This window comes from Cuculus canorus, chromosome 1 (assembly GCF_017976375.1).
Source record: "Cuculus canorus isolate bCucCan1 chromosome 1, bCucCan1.pri, whole genome shotgun sequence".
Classification (NCBI taxonomy): Eukaryota; Metazoa; Chordata; class Aves; order Cuculiformes; family Cuculidae; genus Cuculus; species Cuculus canorus.
In genome coordinates, this window is record NC_071401.1 from 31,006,973 (window position 1) to 31,034,017 (window position 27,045).

At 41.9% G+C, this 27,045-nt stretch overlaps 1 protein-coding gene across 2 annotated transcripts; it reads right to left on the minus strand.

Annotated features, from left to right (window-relative positions):
* Positions 1–2,999: 2,999 nt before the first annotated feature.
* GPALPP1 (GPALPP motifs containing 1) lies at positions 3,000–26,993 on the minus strand. Of its 2 annotated transcripts, XM_054062982.1 has the most exons (9): positions 22,080–23,275; positions 20,816–20,952; positions 19,142–19,288; positions 18,078–18,173; positions 14,396–14,498; positions 9,920–10,054; positions 9,533–9,697; positions 9,016–9,114; positions 3,000–6,897 (listed from the first exon to the last, which is right to left on the minus strand). In XM_054062982.1, exons 1-9 carry the CDS (start codon positions 22,128–22,130, stop codon positions 6,679–6,681), a joined length of 1,152 nt encoding a protein of 383 aa, XP_053918957.1. In that variant the 5' UTR covers positions 22,131–23,275; the 3' UTR covers positions 3,000–6,678. The 2 variants fall into 2 exon arrangements, with proteins under 2 accessions (XP_053918957.1, XP_053918963.1); XM_054062988.1 differs by lacking the exons at positions 20,816–20,952; positions 22,080–23,275 and adding an exon at positions 26,830–26,993 and having other exon boundaries at positions 3,001–6,897; positions 19,142–19,280.
* Positions 26,994–27,045: the final 52 nt, after the last annotated feature.

A 27,045-nucleotide genomic window follows, 5' to 3' on the forward strand; every position in this document is an offset into this window, starting at 1 on the left:
CAGACATTTTCTTGCCAACAGGGAGCGAGTAGGCTACCAGAGCTTTTTCTTACACGTATATATTTTTGTTGAGTATGCAGAAAAAGGAAACCCTCTTTAGTTTCTAAGGGTATGCCTTTCAGTAGTAAATAAATGCCTAGAAGCACACTGCTTGCAGGGCTGCAGCTCTGTGGCTGTTAGGCAGTCCTGAGCTTAGCTGTGCCCGGTTATCCTGAGGACTGTGAACACAGCGCTTTCTAGAAGAAAAACTGAGGTCCATATGTGCAACCACAGGTGTCCAGAGTCTGCGCCAAGTAGAAAGAAACTTACTCTAGCCAGCAACCTTGATCTTGATTTAGTCTTGACTAAGGCAGTGATTGTGAAGGGCCCCAGGAACTGCAAATGTTGGCCAGCTTTGCTCCTTCATACGTGTTCCCCTCTATCCCTTTCATGCTGTGATCCCTGGGGATGCTCTTCCTAGCTCCTTGCTCAGTGTTAGAGAAGAAAACTCAGGAAAACGCTTGTTACCTGAGGGCTAAAGTATGGCAGAGCACAAATAGCTGTGTTAGGTAATCCTGTTTGTTCTCAGGCAACTTGAGAGTCCATTTCCCTTTGCTTCTATCAGCAGAACACCTCAATGTCACACAGGCAATAACATCTTGACCTGTTGGCTCCTTCACACTTGTGGTTCTCCAGCTCTTTTTGGCTATTTGCCCCGTCCAGGGAGGTGACCTCTGGAAAACATTAGTTTAAGTATATCCCCAGTGGCAAGGAAAGCCATGCAAATGGGTATCTAATGGGATTGAAACCTGGTGTCCTAACTACACGCACAGCCATTGCAGTTTTAACAGTGCAATTTTCTGATGTATCTATAACCAATATGGACAAGAAAGAGGAGCCACACCAGAATTTCCTTCCCAATAATATTTGAAGGCAAAATTTATGGTATTACATTTCTGTGTCTTCAGCAACTCCTAATGCTATTTAGGAGGAGGAGAAAGAATATAGAGGAAGAGAAGCGTGGCTCTGTGAGACAGCTTGTGCTGTGGCAATCCAAGGGTGGTGGCTGGCGAGGCAGCAAGAAACATGGGAATCCCTCATACCCTCATAACCAACAAGAGGGGACACTACCGGAGGTGATTTTGGCATACCCCAGGGAAGTCCTCCCACCCCCGGTGCTGATGTGCTGCAGGGAGGGAGGGGACAGTTGGGTTTTAGTGTTGACTGGGTAGACACACGAGCTTGGTGGCTCCCTGCATCCTGCCCAGGGAGACAGCCCAGGTATCTTCACAGGGCTTTTAATTTCTTTTTCATCCCTAAACCCCAGGTCAAAACAGCATGGCTATATAACGAGCACCAAGCCAGTTTCAGAGCACTCACTTTGGAGACTTCAGAACTGCCTAAAAAAATAATATTAAAAAAAAATAAGGGTGGACTATTCCACCCTATGTTGGGTAGACTACAGGATACTGGCTGCATGGCTGCTCCGCTTATCTTCTCGGGGGATGGTAGGTGTCAGGAGGTGTAAGTGCCCTCAGAGACCTGGGCCAAGAAGCAGGCTGGATCCAGCCCAGCAGTGCACAACTGCAGAAGCCATCTGGCCAGACACCAAAGAGGAGAGGTGTCTTCGAGAGGTTCACAGGGCATAGGGAGGGGCATAGGAGCACAAAGGTGGGTCCTGCTGAGTGATGGGGCTGCTACTCAGGCTAAGGGAGGGGGACATGTACCCACGGGGGCTCTTCTGATCTGGGTTATTTTGTATTTGAACCTAAGACTGAGTTGAGGGACTTAACAAGGCTGATCACTGGGCTCAAGGTGCTGTTACAGCTCTGCTGCTCTACCATAAACCCTGCTATCAACCTCCTTTTCCATGAGCCAAGGCCAATGTAATAACTCATCACTGGTCCTCTCCTTATTGTGGCTGTGCTCAGGCAAATTCCTTCCTGACTCTAAGCTGCTGATGGGTGGCAATCCTGCACCGGTCAGCAAGATCTAAGGACCGATCCTGGGAAATAAAGGAATGGCTGCAATACTCTGCTGTTGGCTGGCTCTCAGAGCCAGGCTACAAGAAGAATTGATGCTGAGAGCTGCAACGGCTCTCACAGGGTCCACACAAATTAAGACATATCAAAAACTATTTCTTGATGTAACTGTTTTGCAGCAGCTCAGGTACTGGCATACTAGGGAGCAAGGCTCCTCAAGAGAGACAATCATGAAAGGACAGAGAGAAAATGCAATCTGCCCTGAGGCTGGGAAGTTGTCATACTCCTGATCAGGTGTAGACGTGCAAGCACAAGTGGTTACAAGCCTATGAAGTGAAGCAAGCGATGGCAATGTTAAGCAGCTGAGAGCCTGGCCCAGCCACTTCTTTTTAATCTTTTTACTCCCTCTGAAGCCTGCTTATGAGAATTGCTTTTGAATATTTACGTTTGGATTGTTTAATTGGAAGAAGTCACAGCTGCAGCTGCTCCTGCTGAAGTGACAAACAATCTGTGCTGCTGCCTCCTAGAGACCTCAAGTTCCCACTCTAAAAGAAAGACTTTTTTTTAAAAAAAAGTAAGACTTGATTTACCATGCTGATTCTAAGTGGGTACAAAGAGCAACGGGATTTATTACTGGTTTAAAGACCAGTGTAAGAAAACAGATAAGCCACAAGGAATGAAGACAGGATGATGGAGAAGGGGTTTTTGCTTGTTGTGGCCAGTGATGGCCACCGCAGAAGGACACAAAAGTGGCTGCTATTAAAATATCAGCCCTGCAAGTGTACTCCCTCGGTCTAATGTCATGATTGAAAAGAACAGAAATGCCACATTTGAGTGAGTTATTGTTAAGGGCCACTGCTTCCCATTTGGCTGTCAGAGCTGGAAGCACCAGGAAGATGAGTTTCATGCAACAACTGGGGCCCACAGTTGAGTTCCTCACTGGCTTCAGGTAGCAAGACATAAACTTCATTAGTGAATACATGAGAAAAATCTAAAGCCATTGACTGAACGACACTGCATAACTTTCTCTTTTATTTTTTCCAGCATATAAAACGCTGCACACAATTCATAAGGACAGAAAGTAATATATATGTGTTTTATTTGAGAATTAGCTAAGCATGCAATTAGAAACTAATACTGTACGCAAGCAGGACAGCTGAAGTTGACAATGCACAAAGAGAATGTTTTCTCAGATTCCAATTTTTGATGCTATATTACTCTTAAGTGAACAGAGAATTGCTAATTGGCCAGACAAAAATAACAAAGTTGTAATTTCAGAAACAAAACAAGTCCCTGAGCATGAGTAGCCCTGGACTCCAGGAGCCCTCTGGAGCACTTTGAAACATCTTTTATGCAGAAAAAAATGCCTTTTCTACTGAACAGAAACATATCAATGCTTCATCTCAATGTTTCTTTCTAGAAGAAAGCTATTTTGATAATGCTGCTCTTGTGCTATCAACATGACACCATCAAAGTTTATTGTTTGGGAAACACACTTCATCCAGAAAAGCCAATGTGCACGATGCATCCACTGACTGCAGCAGCAGAAGCAAAAAATAACTCTCCAAAAGTAGGTGTTTAAATCAAGACCAGAGATTTTCCTCAGGTGACAGTATTGCTTTACAACACCCCACAAAATTGTCTAGATCGCACATCAGGGTAGCTCAATATTTTATCCTAAAGATACGTACAAAGAGATCCATAAGTTTTCTTGAAATGTCTTTATTGCTTTTAATTGTTCCTTGGTAACAGCAGACTCAGCAGGGTATTTTTCATTATTTTTTGTTATTACTATATAATATTCCTTAAAATTCCTCCTAAATATTCAATTTATTGTATGCCTACCACAAAAGCCTTCTTTTCATTGACTTCACTGTGAATTCCACATCTATTTGATGTTTCAGAAGGAGGAAACCCTACTCTTGAGCAGAAATTTTTAACATCAGTATTAATGAAGGATGCCTATGCCAGCACAACACAAAGGCAAGTGCTTTAAAATCCAGGCTGGCAGGCTTTTCACATCCAGGAAAACTTCCCTGACATTTTTTTTTACAAAAGAGTTTCCTGACTTGCCTTGAGCTGCAACGCAGGCTGGCAGCACAATAGAATACTTTAAATCCATGCTGGGAGCTGGTTACCAGAAACTTTACATAGTAATTATGGGGAGCATTTTCAGCAAAATAAAATCTGGTTTTTCAAATGAGATTCTGAAAAATGGCTCACTAACATTTCTGCAGAAATGCTTTACAGCTTGTCCAAATTGTAGAGGACAGCTCATCTTTTCCCACAAAGGCTTACAGAGCTTGTAATTTACTGAGTTACTGTTTGCTCTAATGACTGTTTGAGGGAATGGTTTGGAGTTGGTAGGAGGAGATCAGTTTGTGTATTAATGCAATTCAAAAGTTCACTCAATTTACTCAAAGTAATGAAAGGCTTAATTTGAACTCTCAGCAATTCCAAGTTCTCCCCCCCTTCTCAAGTTCATAACAGATTTCATCAGGTCTTCAAGAGGCTGCTACAGAGTGGAAAGAAAAGATTAAGTAGATGAGAGAAAACACGTTCCCAACTCACATCAAGGCCTCTCTAATTAGAACTGCACCTCCCACGTACAGAGGTGTAACACACCGCCACGTGACTGCAAAGGGGCTGCCTGCACTCCCCTTACAAGAGCTCTCCTCTTGAGAAACATGATGGAGCTTCCACTCAAATGTGTCCTTGGAAAGGGCAAGAGACGGTGGTGGGGCCAGAGAGGGCAGTGAGCAAACGGCAGGGATGCAGCTGGATGGCAAGATCCAGCCATCTGCAATGCCTGTGACCGGTCCTCGGTTTGGAGGAGGGGCTAAAGAACAAAAATGAAAATGAAACATCTAACAACAACATCGTAATTCCATCAGCCTTCGTTTGTGCAAACGTCCCTGCTAGTCTTCTCTGAATTAGCAAAGACTGCACAATGTGCTCATGAGATCGGCTCTTTCAGCACAAGACAACACCGATCATAAATTGATTTCTCACAGCAGCAGGGTTTCCAAAAGCAAGCATGAGAATCTTTTTTTTGTCAACCACGAAGAGTTAGCTGGTCCTGCAGTGCTCGCCTTGTCACTACTTTCGTTGCCTAAAGAAACCCAAATATACCAACTAAGAAATCTTCATTCGCTAAATTGCTAGACGCTATTTAACCCTCAGCTGCAGAGAAGCTTCCCAAAAAGGGGAGAGAGACAACTCGTAAGGCAGAAACCTAGTGGGAACTTGTTTGCTGGAGCAAAAAAGCAAAAGGCACTAACAGTTTGAGGGGAGGAAAAGTAAATGGCCTTCATTTCAGCCTTTCTCTCGCCTCCAAACAAAAAGGCTCAGAAATTCAAAACTGATTAAAGAAAAAACAAACACAAAACTAGTCCCTCTTCCTCCTGAAGGTAGCAGACTTTTCAGATGGCAAAATAAACTCCCTATTAAGAAAAAAGAAGCATTTATTTAAATACATCATATGTAAGCATTCAATTGTGAATGTGAATATTCTCAGCACCAGAGGGCTGTGCCTTGGGCTCATACACACCCGCAATAAAATAACACCTAAGTTTTTAGCCATTTCTTGCTGTGCCTCATCAGGTCACAGCTCTGTTAATGTGAACCAATCCAGACAGCCTCTGTCACGGTAGCCTTTTTTCAAATTACAGTGAACTCCATGGATTTAATACACAAATTATGTCACACTTCCAAACACGTTGACAAGGTCTCATGTACAAAATGTTCACGTTTAGATACTTTCAGTAGCTCCTTAAAAAGGATCTCAAACATTACTGGAGAAAAAAAGAATGAAAGCACAAGTCTAATTTTAAATAGGTAACACAACCCTCCCTTGAGCTGCTCTGCACACACAGAGAAGAGCTAAAGAACTAAACATGGATGGAGATTTTTTTAAATGCCAGATTTGTTTCCTTTTTAATACCAAAGAGCTGTTTTGCTCTGCAAATTAACTGACAAAATAAGCTTTATTTTGGTTTGGTTTTCACGTTGTAATTGCTTAAAAAAAAATGGATAGTCTGATGATAGGCCCTGCAAATTGAAACTCAAATTAGATTTTCTCATCTTGTGTACTATCATTTTATAATTAAATCTGCAAATCTTGAGGTTTTATTGCTTCTGCTAGCACTAGCTCTTCCTCTTATAGTACAGAAATTATACTGCGTATATGTAAATCTGTATTTGTGTGCAGACACAGGATCATAGAAATAAAAGCACTGGGCAGACATAAAAGTTGTCATTTGAGCTTATACTCTCCAGCAGGAGCTCTAGTCAAGCAGTGTCCTGCCCATGAGCCTACAGGGGATTTATTCATGGTCTTCAGGTCAGGCTCAGCAAGTATCTTAAGCATGGCAGGAGAAAGAGGGAAACTGCCAACTCCACTGCAAGATCATACGCAGAACTCCTTAAAGTAACACCTATTTTAATCAATTATTTTCATGCTAACAAAAAAAGAAAGAATATATTTATCAATGTTTTAAAGTATCAAATCTACATTATCTTTTTTTATATTAGGACTCCTTTTTACCATTTTAGTTTTAGTACAGACGATCCTCCCTAACAGAGTATTTACAGACAAGGAAAAGTACTTAAAGATCAGGATATTTATTTGCATACAAATATTTACAGAAAAATACTTAAAAAATTAAGTATTCAAAGTTTAATTGACTTAACTTCAAAAAAGCTTCATGATTTTATGTTACAAAAACATATTGCCTTTACTGTGCTCAAATTTACTATTCAGATCTCTGGATTTTCTTATAAGAGCTTTCTTTTGTGCTTCATCAAATCGATTGACTTTGAGATCCTGGTCTCGGTCAAACGGCCTTCTTTCCTGAGGTTTGCTCTTTTCTTCAGATGCTTTGCTCTTTAGCTTTCTCTTATGTATGTCCATGAGAGATTCTGACCTCTTTGACTCCTGGAAAAATGGGGAGAAGGAAGAGGAAATAGCGTGTTACAAAATATCAACAATGTGCAGAAAACCCAAATGGAAAGATTGGAATTAGGAAGGCTAAAAAATACCAGAAGACGACGACACCTTAGTAAAATAGAATGATAAATTTAGCATACACAGACCAGAAAGCACATGTAATTTTGTCTATGCTGAGTAAAATACTAATACTTCACTGACGCTAAAGATACACATAATGTTTAATTTCCACAGACAGTGAAGATAAATGATAAAAATAACGCAAAAGAAAGAAATGTTGCTCTGCTGTTATCAGCAGAGACAAATGACGACAATAGGCCAAGAGAAATGTCTCAAAGTATAGGCCCAGTTTCTTACACACCTTCCCTGCGCATCTGGTTTAGTCACTGCTAGGGGCAGGAACAAGCTGGGTACCCTTTCTGAACTTACTCTCATGCACTATTGTGTTTTTAATGTACGCTCTTAACTTTTCAGCATTTTATTCATCTGCTGCCAGCCCATAGGTGTGAGCTAGAGCACACGTTTTGCCAAATCAAGGACTTCAGTTGCCTTTATCATAGAGCATTATCCAGCCCAAATACAACATAAAACTTTTACTGCTTTCACCCAGGAGCAGGATTAGTTCTCACAAGACAATGTGGACCCTTCTTTCCTCAGGTAAAGTGTATTTCTGTATCCCTAAGCAGTCAATTTCCCAGACTCTGAGATCATTGCAAAACAGCCAAGAGACCAGTCCAAACCAATTCTCTCATCAGAAAGAGCAAAAGATGATAAGTTCTTTTTTTCTCACGTCTAGGCAACGTGAGACCTTTATTGCGAGGGTATGTTTGTTGATGGTCCTCTGGCTAAATGCTTGGTTGATATCACTAGCAGTTTCTGCTGCTTTACATCCCCTTTTTAATGCAGACAACAAAATCGCTCAAATTTGCTTTTTTCCATCTTTCAGTTGGCAATGTAGTATAAAGAATAAACAGTGAGAACAAAACCATTAGCATAAATGAGTAGAGCAAATTTCACACTCTAAATGGTATATGAACGAACACAGTTAAATAAGTGAAATAAAATTTTAATCCAAAATAAGCATCACCATTTACAATGATAAAAACTGTAAATATTTTCGCATCAATCTAATATGTTTTATTCTGGCAGTGGTACAGAGCAAACCTTGTAGATTTATATGAAAATTATTCTACTGTATTCATAATGACAGTAGAAACAGACTTAACAGAAGACATTTAAGACAGAAGTCCAATAGCTTTGGATTCGCAAGCCTCTAAGTCAAGAGGGACATGATTTAATGAACCACAAATAAATCATTGAAAGTACCAGATAAACTTCGATCATGGAATATAAACCAAAGCTGTGATTCTCAAGTTAATTAATTATACTCTCAAGAGACGAGATTGCCTTCCATAAGACTTCCCGCCATAAGTCAGGGAAACCAGAACAAACAGCTGTAAAGCAGGCAACAGTCCATATACTCTGGTGGACAGGGTTGGCAGACAAAACAGCAAGAGGGAATTTAACATAGAGTTCAGATTTCTAGTAATCAACATCTACCTGTTTGAAAATTACCTGCTTCTGCAGAGACAAGAAAACTTCATGTAATAATGCTGTTGTAATGAGCAGTTAAAGTAATTAATTGCATAGTGCAATTAATGCATTGATCTGCTTAGCCCATCAGGCTTCTTTTGGGTTAATGCATATTTCCTTCTAAAAGTTAAATCTTTACTAGTGTTTTATTCTTGGGATGTTGGTAATCTGGTGAAGCAAGCTCACATTTCAATTAAGGTTGTCTTCTCCCAGCAACTGTGTCCTGACATGAGGATGCTTTAAAGAAAACACCACTTAAAACTGGGAAAAGATACACAAACGCCAGTCTTGTCAGGGTCTGTTTTCAGCAGCAGCTTGAGGAGCCAATCCTGCTCTTGTTGAAGTCAATGGCAAAAGTTCCAATGACTTAAACAGCAGCAAGCTTGGGCACTAAAAGGGGAGACTGTAGTGGCGTTTCCATAGAAACCACAGTGCTAGAAATGAAAACCAGAAGAGAATAGTGAAGACTTAAAAGACATGCAGGAAGAGGAAATATTTTGCTATTACACTTACATTGTATGAAGTCACCTGCTCAACAAGTCTCTTGTCTCTCCCAGATAATCCAATTTCTTCATTATCCTTGCTGCTTGACTTTTTTGCCTCTTCTCTTTCCTGATGAGTAGAAGCAAATCATACACTAGTAATCAGAATATCTGAAGTGAATAGCAAGGAAATCTATATTTACTTTAATTAAATCTGAAGGGCAGAGGCCATGATAAAGGCCACCAGATTTTCCTTTGCTTAGCTTGATGAAAGAAGAAACTGGACACCCTTTAATTTGAAATTCAATGAGCTGATACAAAGTACCTGACTACTGCACAAGCGAAAGGCAATAAATGAATATCAACGACACTTAAAATCATTATTTCCTTGCTGTTACCTCTAAGTCTGAATGAATAGGCTTTGATAACAATGAAAAATTTGGGAATAAAAAGTCACTGAACTGCCCAGAGTATGTTTACTTTGTTTTCAGAGAGTATCAACGACATACAGACTGCTTGCAGGTGTGTATGAATTAATAAATGCTCACCTTGGCTTTTCTCTCTCTGTCAGCTGGAGTATCTGTCCAAACAGATCTATCACCTGATTTGTCGTCAGCTCTTCTTTTGAATGTTCTTGGGCCAAATCCAAAGCTTTTCAGTTCAGGTGGAAGCTCAGTCATCCATGATTCCCTGGTAACTTGCTTGGGTTCATCCTTTACAAAAGCAAAGGAGGGTATATGTAGAAAAGCATAATCAAAAATTGCTGTCTCAATCTCTTAGCTTCCAGCAGAAATTATGGATTTTTGTTTCTTTTAACAACTGCAAATACTTAGCATCCCAAGCAGAGCTGCAACTAGGTCCACATGGAAATAGGCAAAGAAAAACACAAATACGCTCTAGCAACAAACTACTGGAAATTAAGAAATACAACTTACGCTGTCTGCTGAAGTAAGTTTTTCCTTCATTCTCTGTGCTCTGCGTTCAAATTCTTTAGTCACATCAGACTCCACTGGTCCTTTTGCAGGCATTGGGCCTATAAGATTATCATCTTCCTCGCTACTATCTGTTACCTTCCGAAAATAAAACATTTCTCTCAACTATAGTGGTAAAACCATCAAGAAACACTTCAGCTTTATAGGATTAGAAAGATTTGGTGAAACACCGGAAAGATTGCCCAGAGAAGTGGTAGAGAACCCATTCCCGGAAACATTCAAGGTCAGGATGCTCTGGGCAATTTAAACTAGTGGAAGATGTCCCTGCCTGTGGCAGAGGTGTTGGACTGGATAACCTTTAAAGGGCCCTCCCAACCCAAACCATTCTGTCACTCCGTTTTGACAGGAAGAGCATATAAACCTAATACAATGCATGTGCCAGTCAAACAACAAAAACCTGGGTTAAACCTCCAGGTTTAAGCACTTTACTGTGGATACTTAGTCTCCAGGTTTCCAAAAGCACTTGTCTGAGGCAAAACTGTTGTGTATCCACAGTTTTTATCCAAGTCCTGCTACTTTACCTTGCTCTGCATGCAACTATGTAGCCTCTGTAGCCTCAGGTAAATTTGAAATGATAAGGGTACATCTTTGATAGTTAGGGCTTTACCATCACTAGCAACATTTAGACAAATTTCATAATAAGGATGACAGTTTTGCACTGCAAGGAGAACTGTCTCATGCTCACATTCTGTAAGGATGCTCGAAAGACTAACATGCATACTAGGGTACACTGGCATGCATGGTACTGCACCCCTGGATGTATGGTACCTGCCAATCTGACCTCTCGCTTCTGTCATTCACTTCTTTGATCCCTTTTAACACTGCATTCCAAGCCATGATTTGGAAAGCGGTTCAAAAAACTGAGTTTGAAAGAGACTCAGTGTTAATAAGAATCTTTGTGGCTGCCAAGAGTCGTACAGAAAGCTCACAGGTCCTTCCAAGTTAAAACAGTATAGATATGGATGGAGGCAGAACTAGACAGAAAGCGTGAGTGCCTTCATGCCCTGGAAACAGAGCTAAGGAGCCCAGTATCTACAAAAGGGAAAAGATTCAGCTACAGCCTGAACGTGAGTGACAAAACAATATGAGTAGGATGACAAGGCTGTATACTCAGGAAGCACAGAGCCGTACTTGAGAATATAAGGTGGTGGCAAAGAAGTTTCAAATGGAGGATGAAGAAGGTTGCAGGAAACGGCTTCTTTTTGTCACCGCAAACTTTGGTTACCAGTTGGACATGCTTGAACCAAGATATGAATGATATTACCAGAGAAGTTAAGGGCTGAAGAGCGACAAGCAGTGGGAAAAGAGTATCAGGAGCCTTCTACGTAAAATAAGGTGCCCAGGGCAGAAGTGACCGAGTGGAAAATACAAGGACAGAGTAAAGAACCTCACTATAAGAGTCACCTAGTGAGAGTATAGGGAACGGAGGACAAGTGAAAGGAGGAGAACAGAAAAGCTACACTGCGTTCATACTTCAGGCTGCTCATAGCTCATAGCATCCCATTGCTTTAGAAGAATTTGGGCTAAGGAAGACCGCAGATGTGAAATAAGCCACTTTACTCCCACATGTGTCACTTCCCACAGAAACTGTTGCGCTTTAATGACACTCCAAGGTAGCCAAGTTGGCTCTCTCTGCCTTTTGGAATCTTCAAAGGTATGAGCAGCAGGAAAGGCAAGCTTCAGGTAGCAAGAGACGCAGCTACATATGGTTGTGAACCACATGGTGCAAGAAAAGGCTTAGCAAACTTATTGGCTGCATGATCAGTTGCATGACATGGATCCAAAAGACTGAGAAGGGTGAGAGATAACTGGTCATTTAGAAAGACTAACAGTGCAAGGAGGTAACACCAATGGCTCTCTAACAATACAATATTGCTTCAACTATTAAAGAATGGGGTAACTACACTCTCTCTTCCTTTTTTTGAAAGAAGGAGCTGATGGGAAGAGGAATAACCATCTTGAGAAACCAAGGTAGTAATACACTTCCCTCTCTGTGTACAAACAAGTAAAAATTTCAAAGATGCAAGACTTCTATAATAAACTGTATTATAAAGTGTTTGAGGATGAAAGACAAATTCCACACTGAGTTTTAATTGAAGAAGCATGTCTCATTTCCTTTCTCATTAGCCTTGAGCTCAATTCACTCTGTTACCACCTGCATCAAAGATGATGAAATTAAGCAAACATTAAAAAATACTGCCTTCAAGTTTGAAGGGGACATCAATATAAAGAGTCAGCATAGAATAAGCTGTCTCTACAGCTGTACTAGAATACAAAATAACTAAATAAATCCAAACAAAATAATAATAAAAAATACCCATATAAAAAGGTAAAAAGAGCATTGTTAGAAAGAGAAAAAATAAAATAAGCTACATTCTGTAATAACTGTAATGAAGCTGATGCTAGAAGATCTATTTAGGAGAAAAGAGATGTGTTTGTTGGTAAATTATACAAGCAGACCAGTTTTGACATCTATGTCTAAATAGACTTATCATTATGATAAATTGCTTAATGGTTATTTGGAGTTATAAGATGATGAGTGTCTTAAAAATGTCAGACAACCATTCTCCATAAAACATTATGACAACATTCACTGGAGGAGGCTGAAGAACAATATCTTTTGCAACTACTGTTCAAAAAAGTGAACCTACAAAGCAGCTTTTGCCTGTGTTGACTGACAGCCAACTGAACACGAGCCAGCAGTGGGCCCAGGTGGCCAAGAAGGCCAATGGCATCTTGGCTTCTATCAGAAACAGTGTGGCCAGCAGGACCAAAGAGGTCACTCTGCCCCTGGACTCAGCACTGAGACTGCACCTCGAATACTGTTGTTCAGTTCTGGGTCCCTCACTACAAGAAGGATGTTGAGGCTCTGGAGCATGTCCAGAGAAGAGCAACCAAGCTGGTGAAGGGGCTGGAGAACAAGTCTCACGAGGAGAGCCTGAGGGAACTGGGGTTGTTTAGCCTGGAGAAGAGGAGGCTGAGGGGAGACCTTATTGCTCTCTACAATTACCTGAGAGGAGGTTGTAGAGAGGTGGGTGCCGGTCTCTTCTCCCAAGTGACAGGTGGTAGGACAAGGGGGAATGGCCTCAAACTGTGCCAGGAGAGGTTCAGACTGGACATCAGGAAAAAATTTTTCGCAGAAAGGGTCATCGGGCACTGGCAGAGGCTGCCCAGGGAGGTGGTTGAGTCACCATCCCTGGAGGTATTTAAAAGACAGGTAGACAAGGTACTCAAGGACATGGTTTAGTGGCAGATAGGAATGGTTGGACTTGATGATCTAAGAGGTCTTGTCCAACCTAGTGATTCTATGATTTTATGATTCATTCCTCCCTAGCATGCCCCACAGTGTCCAGGAGTTAAACTTAAAAATGTAAGTACCTTAGAAATAAACAGAATAACTGTGGAAACAAAAGTTAATTCTCACAAGGAATTAATATTTCGTTTATCACAGTATGAAAGTGATTAAATTGCCTAAACACTGGTACCCAGCACCACTTTTGATGTTTTAGGGTATCCTGCCTGGCCTAAGAGGTGCTGCTAAAGAGGATGCAAGCTTCTCTAAGGTGCTACTCCCTATCTGCCAGCCCACTGCAGATGATTCGGATCCCTCAGAATGGTACCAGAGGCCCACGTTTAGAGAGCTGAATCTTTCCCATACTTCTAGCTGTATTTTATTACACACCTAATTCCTGAATGTTCTTCAGTAGTACATGTATTATTTTGCAGCCAGGGATGAGACTGTAGGACTTCTACCTAGTTTTCACCTAACCTGGCGAGAACAATCAAAAAACATGAGCCAAAAAACTACGTGTCACTGTCCTGCTCCACCTTGCTCCTGGTTACAGATATCAGCTTACTATTGATAAGAACAATTAGTGAAACTGTAGCATCATTCTTGATTGCATTCTTTTCGATAAACTTATTTAACACATCCACTAAGAACTCTTTTTAGGAGGTGAAGATAGATGAAATATGCAATCATTTTGCTCCCCCATCAGGAAAGCAGTAAAAGCCTGAATTACAGGTAAACATTTTCATTCTAACAGGTTGCATCACTTCTTTTGACACCTTTAAAAATTTCAACTTTGCCAAGATGTTCACTTGTGAAGGACATCACACCAAAAGAAAAAATGGAAAAACATCAGGAAGAACTATTGCGACTGCAGTTTAGGACACCCAGATCTCTTGCATTCAGTTTATCGCTTATCTAACAGCAAAATCACAACAAACCATACCTTTCTCTTTTTAAGGCTTATTTATGTTTTGGTATTGACTCAGGCAAAAATAAACCAGACACTTTGTGGTCTAAAATTAGCCTGTTATGTTGAAAAGTGTGTGTGGTTGACTTTTTTAGGCTCCTACTCGTTTAAGCATTTCAGATAGCTTGTACTAAAATAATAGGCTTCTATTTTCACAAACCTGGGTATGGCATTCTGATGAAACAGACGGTCCTATGGCACATCGGCTATTCCCGGTGTCCTGTTTCCTAAAGCCAGGTGGTAATGCAGGACCTATAATAGGCCTTGAAGGGAAGAAAAACAAAAACAAACAATAAACCAAACTTGGTTTTCATTTGGAGTAACAAAAAAAAGCAGTAACGTAACCAACATTAAGCAACAGCTTCTGCTGTCCGCTGCAAGGGAAAAACTGTAATAGATTAATACAAAAATAAAAAATCACAAGTTGATGAAAAGCACAATTCTCCTTCCTCTAAGCTAAGCGCATCCCAAAGTACACACCACAGAAATATCTAAATAAGAAAAGCCTTTCTCTGTTTCCAAGGAGGACCTTCGCTAGGATGCAAGAAAACTGGGAAAGCTGTAGCATGTAGTCAAGAAAATCCACCTTTTTCTTCCATAGCTTGCTTCATTGGATTCAAGACTGACGAAAGGCAGGAGATCAAATATACACTACTCTAGCAATAAGCCAATTTTGTTCATTTGTGCCTTGCACCACAGTTTCACTGCCCTTCGATAAACAGAATCAGAGAATTGCTCTGATTTTAAATTTATCTTCCCTTGGAGCGGGGATGAGAAGAGAAGAAAACTTTCGTTCTCCCAATGGACTTCACAGATTTGTTTTTACACAGCAGCTCTGCAAGCAGCATAATTCAATTGTCTCGAGGAACACAGAAAGGTGAGAATCTCCTTTCAATGGTGAAAACAGTCCAAAGCAAAGTGTGCCTGCCGTACTGAAAAGCATTAATCCACTATCATACTCTTAAAAGCTAACAAAAGCTAATTAAAACCCCAAACAATTATCACCTGAAGAAATATCCAAGTGACAGCATCCTGACAATGTATCAGCAGAGATTTTGCTTATTATGATCCTCAGTTTCTGAGCTTTAGGGCAATCAAATGCAACACAACATGAATTGAATGATGTTAATTATGGTCTTCTGCTAAATCCCACATAATCTAATCAGCACAGCCCTGCTGTAGTGATATTAAGTAAAGAGGGGAGATAAAAAGCAGATAGTCATGCCAGAAAGTCAACCACAGATATACATACAGAAGCAATAAATGTGAACTCAGGCCAGCACAAGGGCACTGTGGAGGTTTCAAACCCAGGCAAGAGGTTTGGGTTAAATCTGAAGTTCCACCTCTATGTAGTTGGCTCCAAAAAAAAAGAAACAGCTTTTATTTTCCCTTGTTCCCTTCTGAACATTTTCTTGTATAAAGCTGCATATAAAGTTCCAAATATAATTTAAAGGGACTGAATTTATACCTACACAGATATGGCCAAAATAATCTTTTATTTTAGTATACAAGTACCTGTATTTTGCATCAAATGAAGATTAAACCAAACTATAAAAAAGCTTTCTACTAAAATACATAAGAAGATCTATGTTGCGGACTGTATCTGTGCAACTTGTGAAAAAGATCAGATCTCAAATACTTTGCCTTGCTTCTGTCACAGCTCAAAGGCTCTTCCAAGGAATTAAAAAAAAAAAAAAAAATATTTCCATATTCATCCCTCCCACGCTTTTCATTTCTACGTTTTTTTTTTTTCCCACATGAATAACCCTGTTGCTTGGGTCTTTCCCCAGCAGCACACAGCCAATGTGATTCCTGACAGTTTCCTGGATGTCTAAAGGCTCTCTGTACAGGTGGAGCGAAACTAAATAAAACTATTAAAAACACTTGCTGCTGTTGGCAACTTCAGTACCTATCTATAAGCATACAAAAAAATCACCCCAAACTTAGAATGAATTAAGCTCTCATTTAATATCAGATTTTATGTATGGCAAAGAATGCTTTCCTAATGTTAGACTTAAGAGTCCTTGCTAACTCCTATTTCATGATGGGCATTTCAGCATTCTTGTGATGCTTAACTTCATTTTTTTTAAGATAACCTTTGCTCTTTACCTTGGTGCGTGAATACTTCAGGAATATTTATGAGTGCTGTGCTTCTGTTTAATATTGATGCACACCAACATCCTCTCTAAAGCTGAAGGAAACCTGCTCAAATACGTATCTTTTATGCGGCACTGATAGAAGCAATTTTTAACAAGCTGCAAATCGGCACATAAGCTACTCCTGATCATGAATATGTTGCTTTGACAAGTTTGGAAAAGACACAAGAGAACAAAAGCTTTTCTAAAAGAACGCAAATATCACACAAAGCTAATAAACAGTGTGTCCATACATTGAAACAAACAGCCTGTATTTGTTTCAATAATTCATGGCTAGATCGTCAGCTGGCAATCTGCTCAACGTTAGGGCAATGCAGCGCGGAGATGGTTAAGAGCATTGTGTCTACCCTGCACAAGTTATGCGCCTCAGCGTGTCAGCACCACCAGACTGCCAGGTGTACGGGGGTGGAAGATAGACAAGGCTCTTCCCACACATCACATCTTTCCCACCTATTCAGGGAATCGGGCTGGGTGCAAAACAGCTCTGCTCAGTGTGCTTTCTCAGTCTGTGCGGGGAGCAGTTGTACTGTGAGCTAGGACAAAAAAAACCCCTACAACCTAACAAGTGCCTTTCACTGCTTTAATCTCTCACTCTCACAGACACAGGGCAGATTCTTCCCTCTGAATGTAACCGCAAGTTATCCACCATTTTAGAAGTAAACTGCTAAGCAGAAATAAAAGTTAGGTGACCATATAAAAGACTAAGATCATATGACGAGCCCACTAAGCGCGACACTCACAACTGCAGAATTGTTTGCCAATTAAAGCAAAGTGCAATCAAACAGATGAAGAGGATACTTCCAAATGACCTTAGTTACATAAATTCTTGTTTACCCAACTTCTGCCAAGCACCATAAAAATTTATCCAAACTAAAAAAAAAATAAATTCAACTTTGAAATTTCCTTTGAGAGGGCAAATACATACATAGCTCGACAACATATTGCATCACTTTCCTAGAACTGAACACTCATACCTAACAGGCAGGTATTCATTTATTTTATCTAACAGCTCTCTACTGCTCTACGGAAGATAAAAGTGATCAAGGGACTCTCTTGTACCTTTTATCAATAAGCATCCCCTTGGAAGTACCAATTTCACTATGGATTACCATTTCACATTACAGTAGTAAGTGCAAAAATTGATATAAAGACTAGAAGGCTGTGAGTTCTGCAAAGAAAATTCATAGGAGTTTTTTTTGGGAAGTATTCTATAATTGTGCGCAATCAAATGGAAAGTTTCCTGACAGAGGCTGTAAATAATGCTTACTTGCTCACCTGACAGCTTGCTTTCTAGAAGCCTACACCGTTCAGATTGCCCTACTGCCCTACACCCTCGCAGACCAGGATGAACTACAGAACTATGGGTCCCTGTACCTGAAATTTGTTTTTTTCTGCACTGATCTGATACCTACCATAAGAAATGGAAAAAATCAGACATTCAAAATATAACTCAAGACAATTCACTTGTTCGCTTTTTCTCTTCAACATTCCAACCAGCACTAGGAAGGTCACGTGTTCTGTTTCAAGAGAATGCTGTTCCTGTTCTCAGGATGCGGAGGAAGCAATTCCAATAATCTGAATTTGAAGTGCACAATAGAAGTGTTACGTAATAGTGCCACAAAATATTTAATCTAAAATAATTGCGTTCTAAGGAAAAGATTCTAAATATAATTGCATTTTAATTACCTCTCTGGAGAATCATCCTGTTTTTTGAATCCAGGAGGAAGAGCAGGCCCAAAAAAGCCATCATCATCATCATCTTCCTGAATTCTTTTTTGCTTTCTGCAAATAAAAAGATTTCACTTAATAATTACCTTGACATGAATAGCAATTATCTACATTTCAAAAATGAAAAAATACATAAAATTATTTCAGACAGTCTTATGTACTAAATACCCTGCTGTTACCAAGGAAACTATGAAAAAGGATCCAAAATAATTTGCAGCAATTAAAAAACTGGGAGCATAAGCTTCACTCAGAAAATGCTCTGGCATTTAAAAAAATACTAAGAATGCTTTTTCTGTGGAAAGAAGAGTAGTATAAAGTTGAAATATCATTTTCTAGTCACAAAGTAATTTAACATTCAGCACGCTGCTTTCTCCATTTTTACACAGTTTGCATTTTGAAAAGTATTTTTACCAGTTCAGTTCTTATTCAATGATTTTTCAGTTCAGAAGAGAAAAGCGAGTAATACTTACTATAAGACTCACTAAAATGGCACATCCTTTATACAAGATCTAGCATAAACATACACAAGTTCTTAACACAGCAGTTTTGAGTAATGAACCCCACTAAACGACGGCATGGGCAGAGTCCTATTATTTGTTAAACAATTCAGGTTTCCTTTTTGTTAAAGCAAACTTAATTGAATGCATCAATTCATGCCCATAAGTAGTTCTTATGGTCTCTCAATGAGAGGCAGTATCCCAGAAACAGGGCAAAACCCAAACACTTAAATACATGATTAAGTGGTGTCTAAGGGTTTTATTACTTTAATGGTAGAAATAAAATAAAATATGTAAACACAGAGATCTGATTGTCTTAAATAACTTAATTCCACAGCAGGATATCAAACAGGTCAGCTGAACATTCTTGATCACAAAGAACACGCAGAACATGCCATCAGGTGTTACACTGGTACAAGGTCTACCTTTCTATTTACATAATATCGACACTTTCTTATAATCTATGCAGACACATGTCATTCGCAATACAATGTAAATATGCAAATAACCTAAGAACATACTTACTTGGGTGATGGATCTCCTTCTGTCTCCTCTTCTGAATCTCTGTTTGTGTCTCTGGGTAGAGGTTCCGAGTCATCGTCACTGTCAGGAGTTTCTGAGCTACAGCTGCTTTTATAGCCTGGAGGCAGTGCTGGTCCTGCAACTAAACATCTGGAGTCATTGGGATACTTATTAAACATTTCAAATGAGCATGATCTACCTGGAATTAAGTTTCTTCAATCATTGCACTGTCTAGCATTCAGAAAAGATATCTAAACAAACTTCGCGAAGTTACCTTTTTTCAGAACCACATTTTAATGAACAACCCCCCTGAATTAAATTATAGCACTAATCCATTACTGAATATCTTTTGGAACAGGACTAGAAAACTCCGGTTTATCTAAAAGCTGATTTATAATACATATGGTATAAACTGATACATTTAAAAGAATCTACCACCTTAATAAAGCACTTGAAGAATCACAGCATTTGCACATAGACAGAATGCAAGACCATAGATGAGTGGATTTTAATTGCCAGCCTGCTTTAGAAATGCTTTAACAATTAAGGTTATTCCCAGTTCAGCTAAGCATGAACAGCAGGCCCAGACTTAAGTACTCTGCTGAAAAAGGGATGATTTTGGCATTCAGACTTCAAAGAACCATTGCTTTGGGCAGTGGATGGAGCTCTCGTGCTCCAATCAACCCTTTACTCCCTGGAGTAATGGGGGAGTGGGATATCTCAGCAAAGGAAAAATTCAGATGCTAACACTGCTAACAGGTCTGAGCTGTTTTCTGGCATTGTCCCCACCAGCAGTCACAGTTCCTTTATTTTTTCTCTTTTCCCTTTTTTATAGACCTATTTGGATACAGTGCATGTATACTGGGTCTAGAAGTAGCTTAGCCACTGATCCTAACAAGTACCCCCTAAACGAGACACTTCACACTGATATGCCCACAGGCTCAGCCAACACTGAGTCAGCTGGAGCAAAGAACAGCAACGGTCCCAAGATTCAGGGCAGGGCAGGCAAGGCCAGCACCAGTTTATACACACACACACGCCATAATGGAGATTTGATCCTACTGATAACTTAGCATCCTGAAAAACTGACGTAATTCCTCCTTTTAATATTTCAAACACTGAGTCCAAGACTGACAGGACAAAGATGTTTTGGCGGGGAAAAGACATTGTTGGCTTTATGAACAGTCAAGTGTTAGATGAAAAGATGAGGTGTAATAAAATCACATAAATGAAGGGTTCCAGGAAATTACATCTTCAGTTAAAGAACTATGAGTTTTCACGGTGCAAAATAACACCAGATACAGATTATGGTTCCATTGACAGCTGACAAAGGCTAGGCAGAAACAGTCTTACAAGTGAGCCTTGTAAAAACTTTTACCCATTTATAGCGCAAGACAGAACAAGGACAGTCTAATAGTTACAAAGCAGCAACACAGCTCTGCCACTTATGTTGTTTTCTCTTTTAATGGGAAAGATTTTGACAAGGACATATAAACAGTACTAAGAAAGAAAAAAACCTCACAACACCCCTGTACAACAGCCTGTAAAGGTAAAATTCCAGACAAAAGGGAACCAACAGATTAATGATAAATAGGAATAAAGACTGCCATCAACAAGTCTCCCATTTTGGTGTGAGAAACACTACTGGATAAAAATCACTTAAAAATCAGACAAAACCTGCACAACAGCTTTCTCCAGCTGCCTGGTATCCCGATACCATAAAAGCAGAGCTTCATTTGCTCTGAATGCAGACAGTAAGGCAAAGGACTTGGAATGAAAGGAGCAAAGTGAGCTGCAGTCTGATGAGTCCGATACTGTAGAGGAAGAAAGAAAGTGGTAACAGCTTTGTGAGCTGGAAAAAGATGTAAACACAAATTATTTAAGGGAGATCAATTCTACTGACATCAAAGCTAACATACATGCTTTCTATCCTAATTCCGCTCTGTTATGATGGCACAACTATTTACAGGGGCAATGCAATAAACTGGATAAGGGAACCTAGGAAGCATAACAATAACACTGCAAAACTTGGCACTCCTCTGAAAGAGCTGTTTGTTCATGGAACTACAGCCTAAGCAGGACAATTGGAAACAAAATAAAGAGAGACAGAGACTGGTTCTGGAAGAGAAAACGGCATTTAAATTCTGCAGAAGAGTCATTTGGACACAGTGAAAGAAGCGGAGGAGAAAAAGGCTTGGGAGAATGGGCTTAAATATGAATACAGTCATAGTACTGACAGAGGCTAATAACCAGCATAGGTGAGGATACAGTTATGGATCTGAGAAAAAAGGAAAAACAGCAGAGAGGAAGGAATGGGAACTGCTAAGCATATTCTAGGCGCAAGGAAAGGAAAGGGTAAGGAGAGAGACCAAGATCTAATGAGAAGTCTGTAAATGAAATTCCCTAGAAGCCCTGGAGAAAAGGAAAGATAGAGCCCAAAGCAGGAATGGAGGAGTGCTCAAGAGAGCCAGGAAACTAAAACCAATGAGGTGAAGAAAAAAAATAGACATAGCAATGCTAGACGAACCAGGAAGTGAGGAAAGTAACCAGGACTCAGAACAACTCGGGGCAGGAAAGTGGGATAAGAAAACTTTAGAGATGGAGATAAGAGAAACAGAGCCATGGATGTATCTCGGGTCAGAGTGAAGTGAATGTTTCACGGTTGCTGGAAATGGACATCCTACTGTGTTGCTCTGACTTGCCCTCTCTGTTGAGCTGGCTCTGGTGACTCTCTGCCTGAAAATTAAGTCAATTCAACTCAGAAAACAAGTGAAAAACTATTTCTTTTTCTAGGTTAATTTCTGCTGTATTTGGTAATTCTAAACAATCTACCATGCTATCAGATAGGCAGCAGGAATCTCTCAAGGACAGCTAGGAGTAGGGCCTTTCACTTTTAGCAACAGTGACAGATCAACTCAGACATGTATCAATGCATACATACTTTAACAAATGAGGCCTCAATGCTGAAACAGACACACCCCGCCTTCTGCATCTCTGGTTATTTATTTAGCCATTCCTTAGCATTTTTCTCCTGCTGGTACAAGAACAGCACAGAGGCAGGGCCAAATGAGCCAAAGGAAGTACAATTCTTCTGGCAGGAGCACATTTAGGCCAGCTTTGCAGAACCATCATGTGATGAAGAATCTGGAGATGTGTCCCATGGGTTGGACAGTGACAAGCTGAAGAAAGAAAGGTAAAGGATTTCCCAAGGATGAGCTTTTGAGTCTGTTTAAGTACTGTTTGCTCCTTCCCTGGTTGTGATTAAAGCTCTCAGGGTTTTAGTAGCATCAGTTCTCTGATGCCATCAAAGGACACCTGTATCTCCTGGCTAAGTCTATTCTGGCTCCCCCTGTGCTGACCTCCTGGCAGAGCAGGAACTAGCACTATTGCCTAGGTTACTTCCTTACCCTCCGAGGCAGAGATACACAAGGAAATCAACAACTGAGTCTATAAGCCTTCTCACGTTTCAAAACATGAAACACCACATGTTAACATCAATGTGATTACGCAAGCTACAATTACAATATCTTCATGTTTTCTTCATTTAAAAAAAAAAGAGGCAAGAATTTGCATGCTAAAAGTCACAACTACTAACAGAGCTCCTCCATCAGGTATTGGAACTAGGTATTGGTACTGTGATGAGCAGCTCAGGACTTTGGGTTTGCCTAGTTTGGAGAAAAGGATGATGAAGGGTGGCTCCATTGCTCTCCACAGCTTCCCAAGGAGAGGAAGTGGAGAGAGAGGCGCCGATCTCTCCTGGGTACTCAGTGCCAGGATGCATAGGAATGGTTCAAAACTGTGCCGGGGAGGTTCAGACTGGACATTTGACATCATTTATCTACCACAAGAGTAGTCAAACACTTGAACAGGCTTCCTACAGAGGTGGTCGAAGCCCCAAGCCTGTCAGCGTTTTAGAGCTGTTTGGACAACACCCTTAATAACACACTTTAACTTTTGGTCAGCTGTGAATTGCTCAGGCAGCTGGACAGTACAATTATTGTAGATCCCCTCCAAATGAAACAGTTCATTACATTCTATTGTTGTTCTGAATGAGATCTTTCTGACCAAATTCTCAGAACGGCTGCCCAGGCTCCTGCTTTGTTGCCGTTGGGAGGCAGAAACTATGAAAGTAGAATAAAACCCCCAACTGCTCTTAAAGCAAACCAAAGACCAGCCCAAACATCAGTGCAATCACAAGGAAAGAAAACGTACAGGAAAAGCTGTTCAGCTTTAAAAGCTGAAGTATCTCTTAGGATTGCTAACACGGGAAGAAATAGTTACAGTAGGGCCATTCTAAGAACCCAGCAAGTGTTATAGCACAAAAGATGCTCGTGGCAGCCCCATCACATAATCACTCAGAACCTCCAGGCACAGGGTGGCTCCAGCTGGAGCTGTACTTCTGTACAACAAAGTGTGTTACGACAAAGTACGTGCTCTCTTTTCCTCTTCTGCACTGCAGCAGCATGCCTCATGTGTTGAGCAGGTATGCTTACTTGTCATGCCAAATTATGGTAAGTCAGAAAATTTTATAGAATTTATAAAAACAAAAATAACCCTCTAGCAGCGTTTTCTTCGGTTTTTTTTTTTGTTTGTTTTTTAAAGGCTAATAAAATCTTTCATCCATTTCACACAGAAATCCCCAAGCAGATCTAGGAGTATAACTACTGCTATAGAGTTAATGTACACTGGGACAAGAAGTGGACAAACTAGGCTGAATAACCTAGAGCAGATACTCCCAAAACACTTAGCACCACGAAACCACAGCCTAATGATAAGCCTAATGATAAGCCTAACTTGTTTTGTTCAGTGGATTCAATACAGACGCCTACAACACATATTAATATATTAACTGATAGAAGGTAAATAAGCTATCAACACAAACACAGAGAAGAAAGGCTGCATCAGCTCAAACAAGCAGGTAGTCAGGACAGATCCGGAGCTTGGTGTTGCTATGGCAGCACCTAAGGCAGCAGCTTTGCTCTCTCTTCCTATTGCTCCCTCTTCTGGACTGAAAAATAAAAAGAGCCGATGACCAGAGCAAACCTTTCCCATCGGAGCTGCTTTGTTTGGAATTACAAGCAATCCGAACCCGAGTTAAGGACAGACAGCATTAAATGCTCTAACTGCTACTTCCAGAGATCATGCCAATGCAGAACATCTAAGAGTTTAAATGGGGGAAACGGAGCTCCCCTGCAGATGCAGCGGCTTGGCACTCAGCTGGCTTCAGAGAGATCCCACGTCTGAGGTGGCTGCTCTCAGTGTTACGGCAGACGAGGCACTTCAGCCTCGCTGATGGCAGGGGTAGCTCTGCATCCCGAGGAAATCTGACTTAACAAAGACAGTTTAACCAAGGGTTTCTGTTTGACGAAGGAAAGCACACTGTGAAGACCCAACCATCACCCTTTTTTCTGCCCAAGAACTCCACACTATGAGCTACTCGAGAATACAGGTCTGAAAGTACACATGGGGCTTGAGCAGGAAAATGATCATAGAATCATAGAATGGATTGGGTTGAAAGGTCATCCAGTTCCAACCACCCCACCATGGGCAGGGATACCTCCCACTAGACCAGGCTGCCCAAGGCCCCATCCAACCTGGCCCTGAACACCTCCAGGGATGGGGCAGCCGCAACTTCCCTTGGCAACCTGTGCCAGTGCTTCACCACTCTCACCATGAAGAATATCTTCTTAATGTCTAATGTAAATCTTCCCCCTTCCAATGTAAAGCCATTCCCCCTCGTCCTATCACTACATGCCCTTGTTAAAAGCCCCTCCCCAGCTTTCTTGTAAGCTCCTTCAGGTACTGGAAGGTCACTATAAGATCTCCTCAGAGCCTTCTCTTCTCCAGGCTGAACAACCCCAAATCTCTCAGCCTGTCCTGGTATGGGAGGTGCTCCAGCCCTCTGATCATCTTTGTGGCCCTCCTCTGGACCAGTTCCCACAGTTTCATATCTTCAGAGACAGTGTGTTTTCAAAACAAATTTCAGACTATACCCAACCAGTACTGCCCCATCACATGAGATTTTTTTCCTCAAGAGACACTACAAGACCACTCGTGAAGCCTGGCTTCACTGAGAGGCCCTGGCAGCTGTGGGGAGCCCCCACTGCAGAGCACCCGGGCCCACAAACAGGAGTGCTCCCTCACTGCACCCCAATGAGCAGTGAGGAGGGTATGGCATGGGAGAGGGGTGGGCAGGACGAGGCACAAGGGGACAACAAGACCCAGGAGGGGGAAGGAAGAGGAGGGAGATCTGGGGGATGACCAACACGGACGGGAACACATATGCACACACACAATTGACACGGAGGAATGTGGAGGGGATATGAGACACGCACAATCAGCACAAGGAGGGGACACAAACACACATGATCAACATGGGGGAAAGGAGGGGGCACATGGGACACACATGACTGACATGGGGGACATAGGGGACACGGGAGACACGACACGACCAATGTGGGCAGGAGGGGGACAAACACACGACCGATGGGGGCGGGGGGGAACGACACACATAGACACGACCGACATGTGACACGACCGACATGTGACACACACATAGACACGACCGACCACACAACCAACACGGGAGTGGGAGGACACACACACACAGACACAACAGATACAGAGGAGAAACACAAAACGACTGACATGGCTGGAGACACACACAGGTGACACGACTGACACCTGAGGGGAGGGGACACACACACACAACTGACATGGGGGAAGCGGGGGACACGGGACACACAACACTACCAACACAGGAAAGCTGGGGATGAACACATGACTGACATGGGGAGGAGAACAACACACACAGACAAAACCAACACGAGGGAAGGTGGGAGAAACATGGGACACACGAGTGACACAGTGAGAGGACACAGACACACATGAACAACATGGGGGGGACGACACACACAGAAATGATAGATACGGGAGAGAAACACAACACGACCAACATGGAACACAGACACACAGACACGTGCACGACCAACATGGGGGGAGAGGGGACACACACACAACACAACACATAAGGGGAAGAAACACATAGAATCATAGAATCACTAGGTTGGAAAAGACCTTTTAGATCATCAAGTCCAATCACTCCTATCTGCCACTAAACCATGTCCCTGAGCACATTATCTACCCATCTTTTAAATACCTCCAGGGATGGCAACTCAACCACCTCCCTGGGCAGCGTCTGCCAGCACCCAATGACTCTTTCTGCAAAAATTTTTTTCCTGATGTCCAGCCTGAACCTCTCCTGGTGCAGCTTGAGGCCACTCCCCCTTGTCCTGTCCTCTGTCACTTGGGAGAAGAGGCCAGCACTCTCCTCTCTATAATCTCCTTTCAAGCAGTTATAGAGAACAATAAGGTCTCCCCTCAGCCTCCTCCAGGCTAAACAACCCCAGTTCCCTCAGCTGCTCCTTGTAAGACTTGTTCTCCAGACCCCTCACCAGCTTCGTTGCTCTTTTCTGGACGCGCTCCAGAGCCTCAACATCCTTCTCGTAGCGAGGGGCCCCGAACTAAACACAGTATTCGAGATGCGGCCTCACCAGTGCCACGACCGACACGGGGGGAGAGGACACACGGACGGACACACGGACGGACACACGGACGGACACACGGACGGACACACGGACGGACACACGGACGGACCCCGGGAGCGGAACAGCGCGCGCCTCGCGCCTCACCCTGGCCGCAGTCCTCATCCGGGTCCGCCTCGGCGCGGCGCGCGAAGCCGGGCGGTAGCGCCGGGCCGATAAGCTCCCGCGCCATGGCGCGAGGGGAGGCGACGCTGCGCACGCGCACTGAGGCCCCACCCACACTACGGCCCACGGCGCTGGGCTCGAGGCGGTTCGGCTCAGGCGTGCGGCACCGCCCCCTCGCCCAGAACTTCTGGCGCTGTC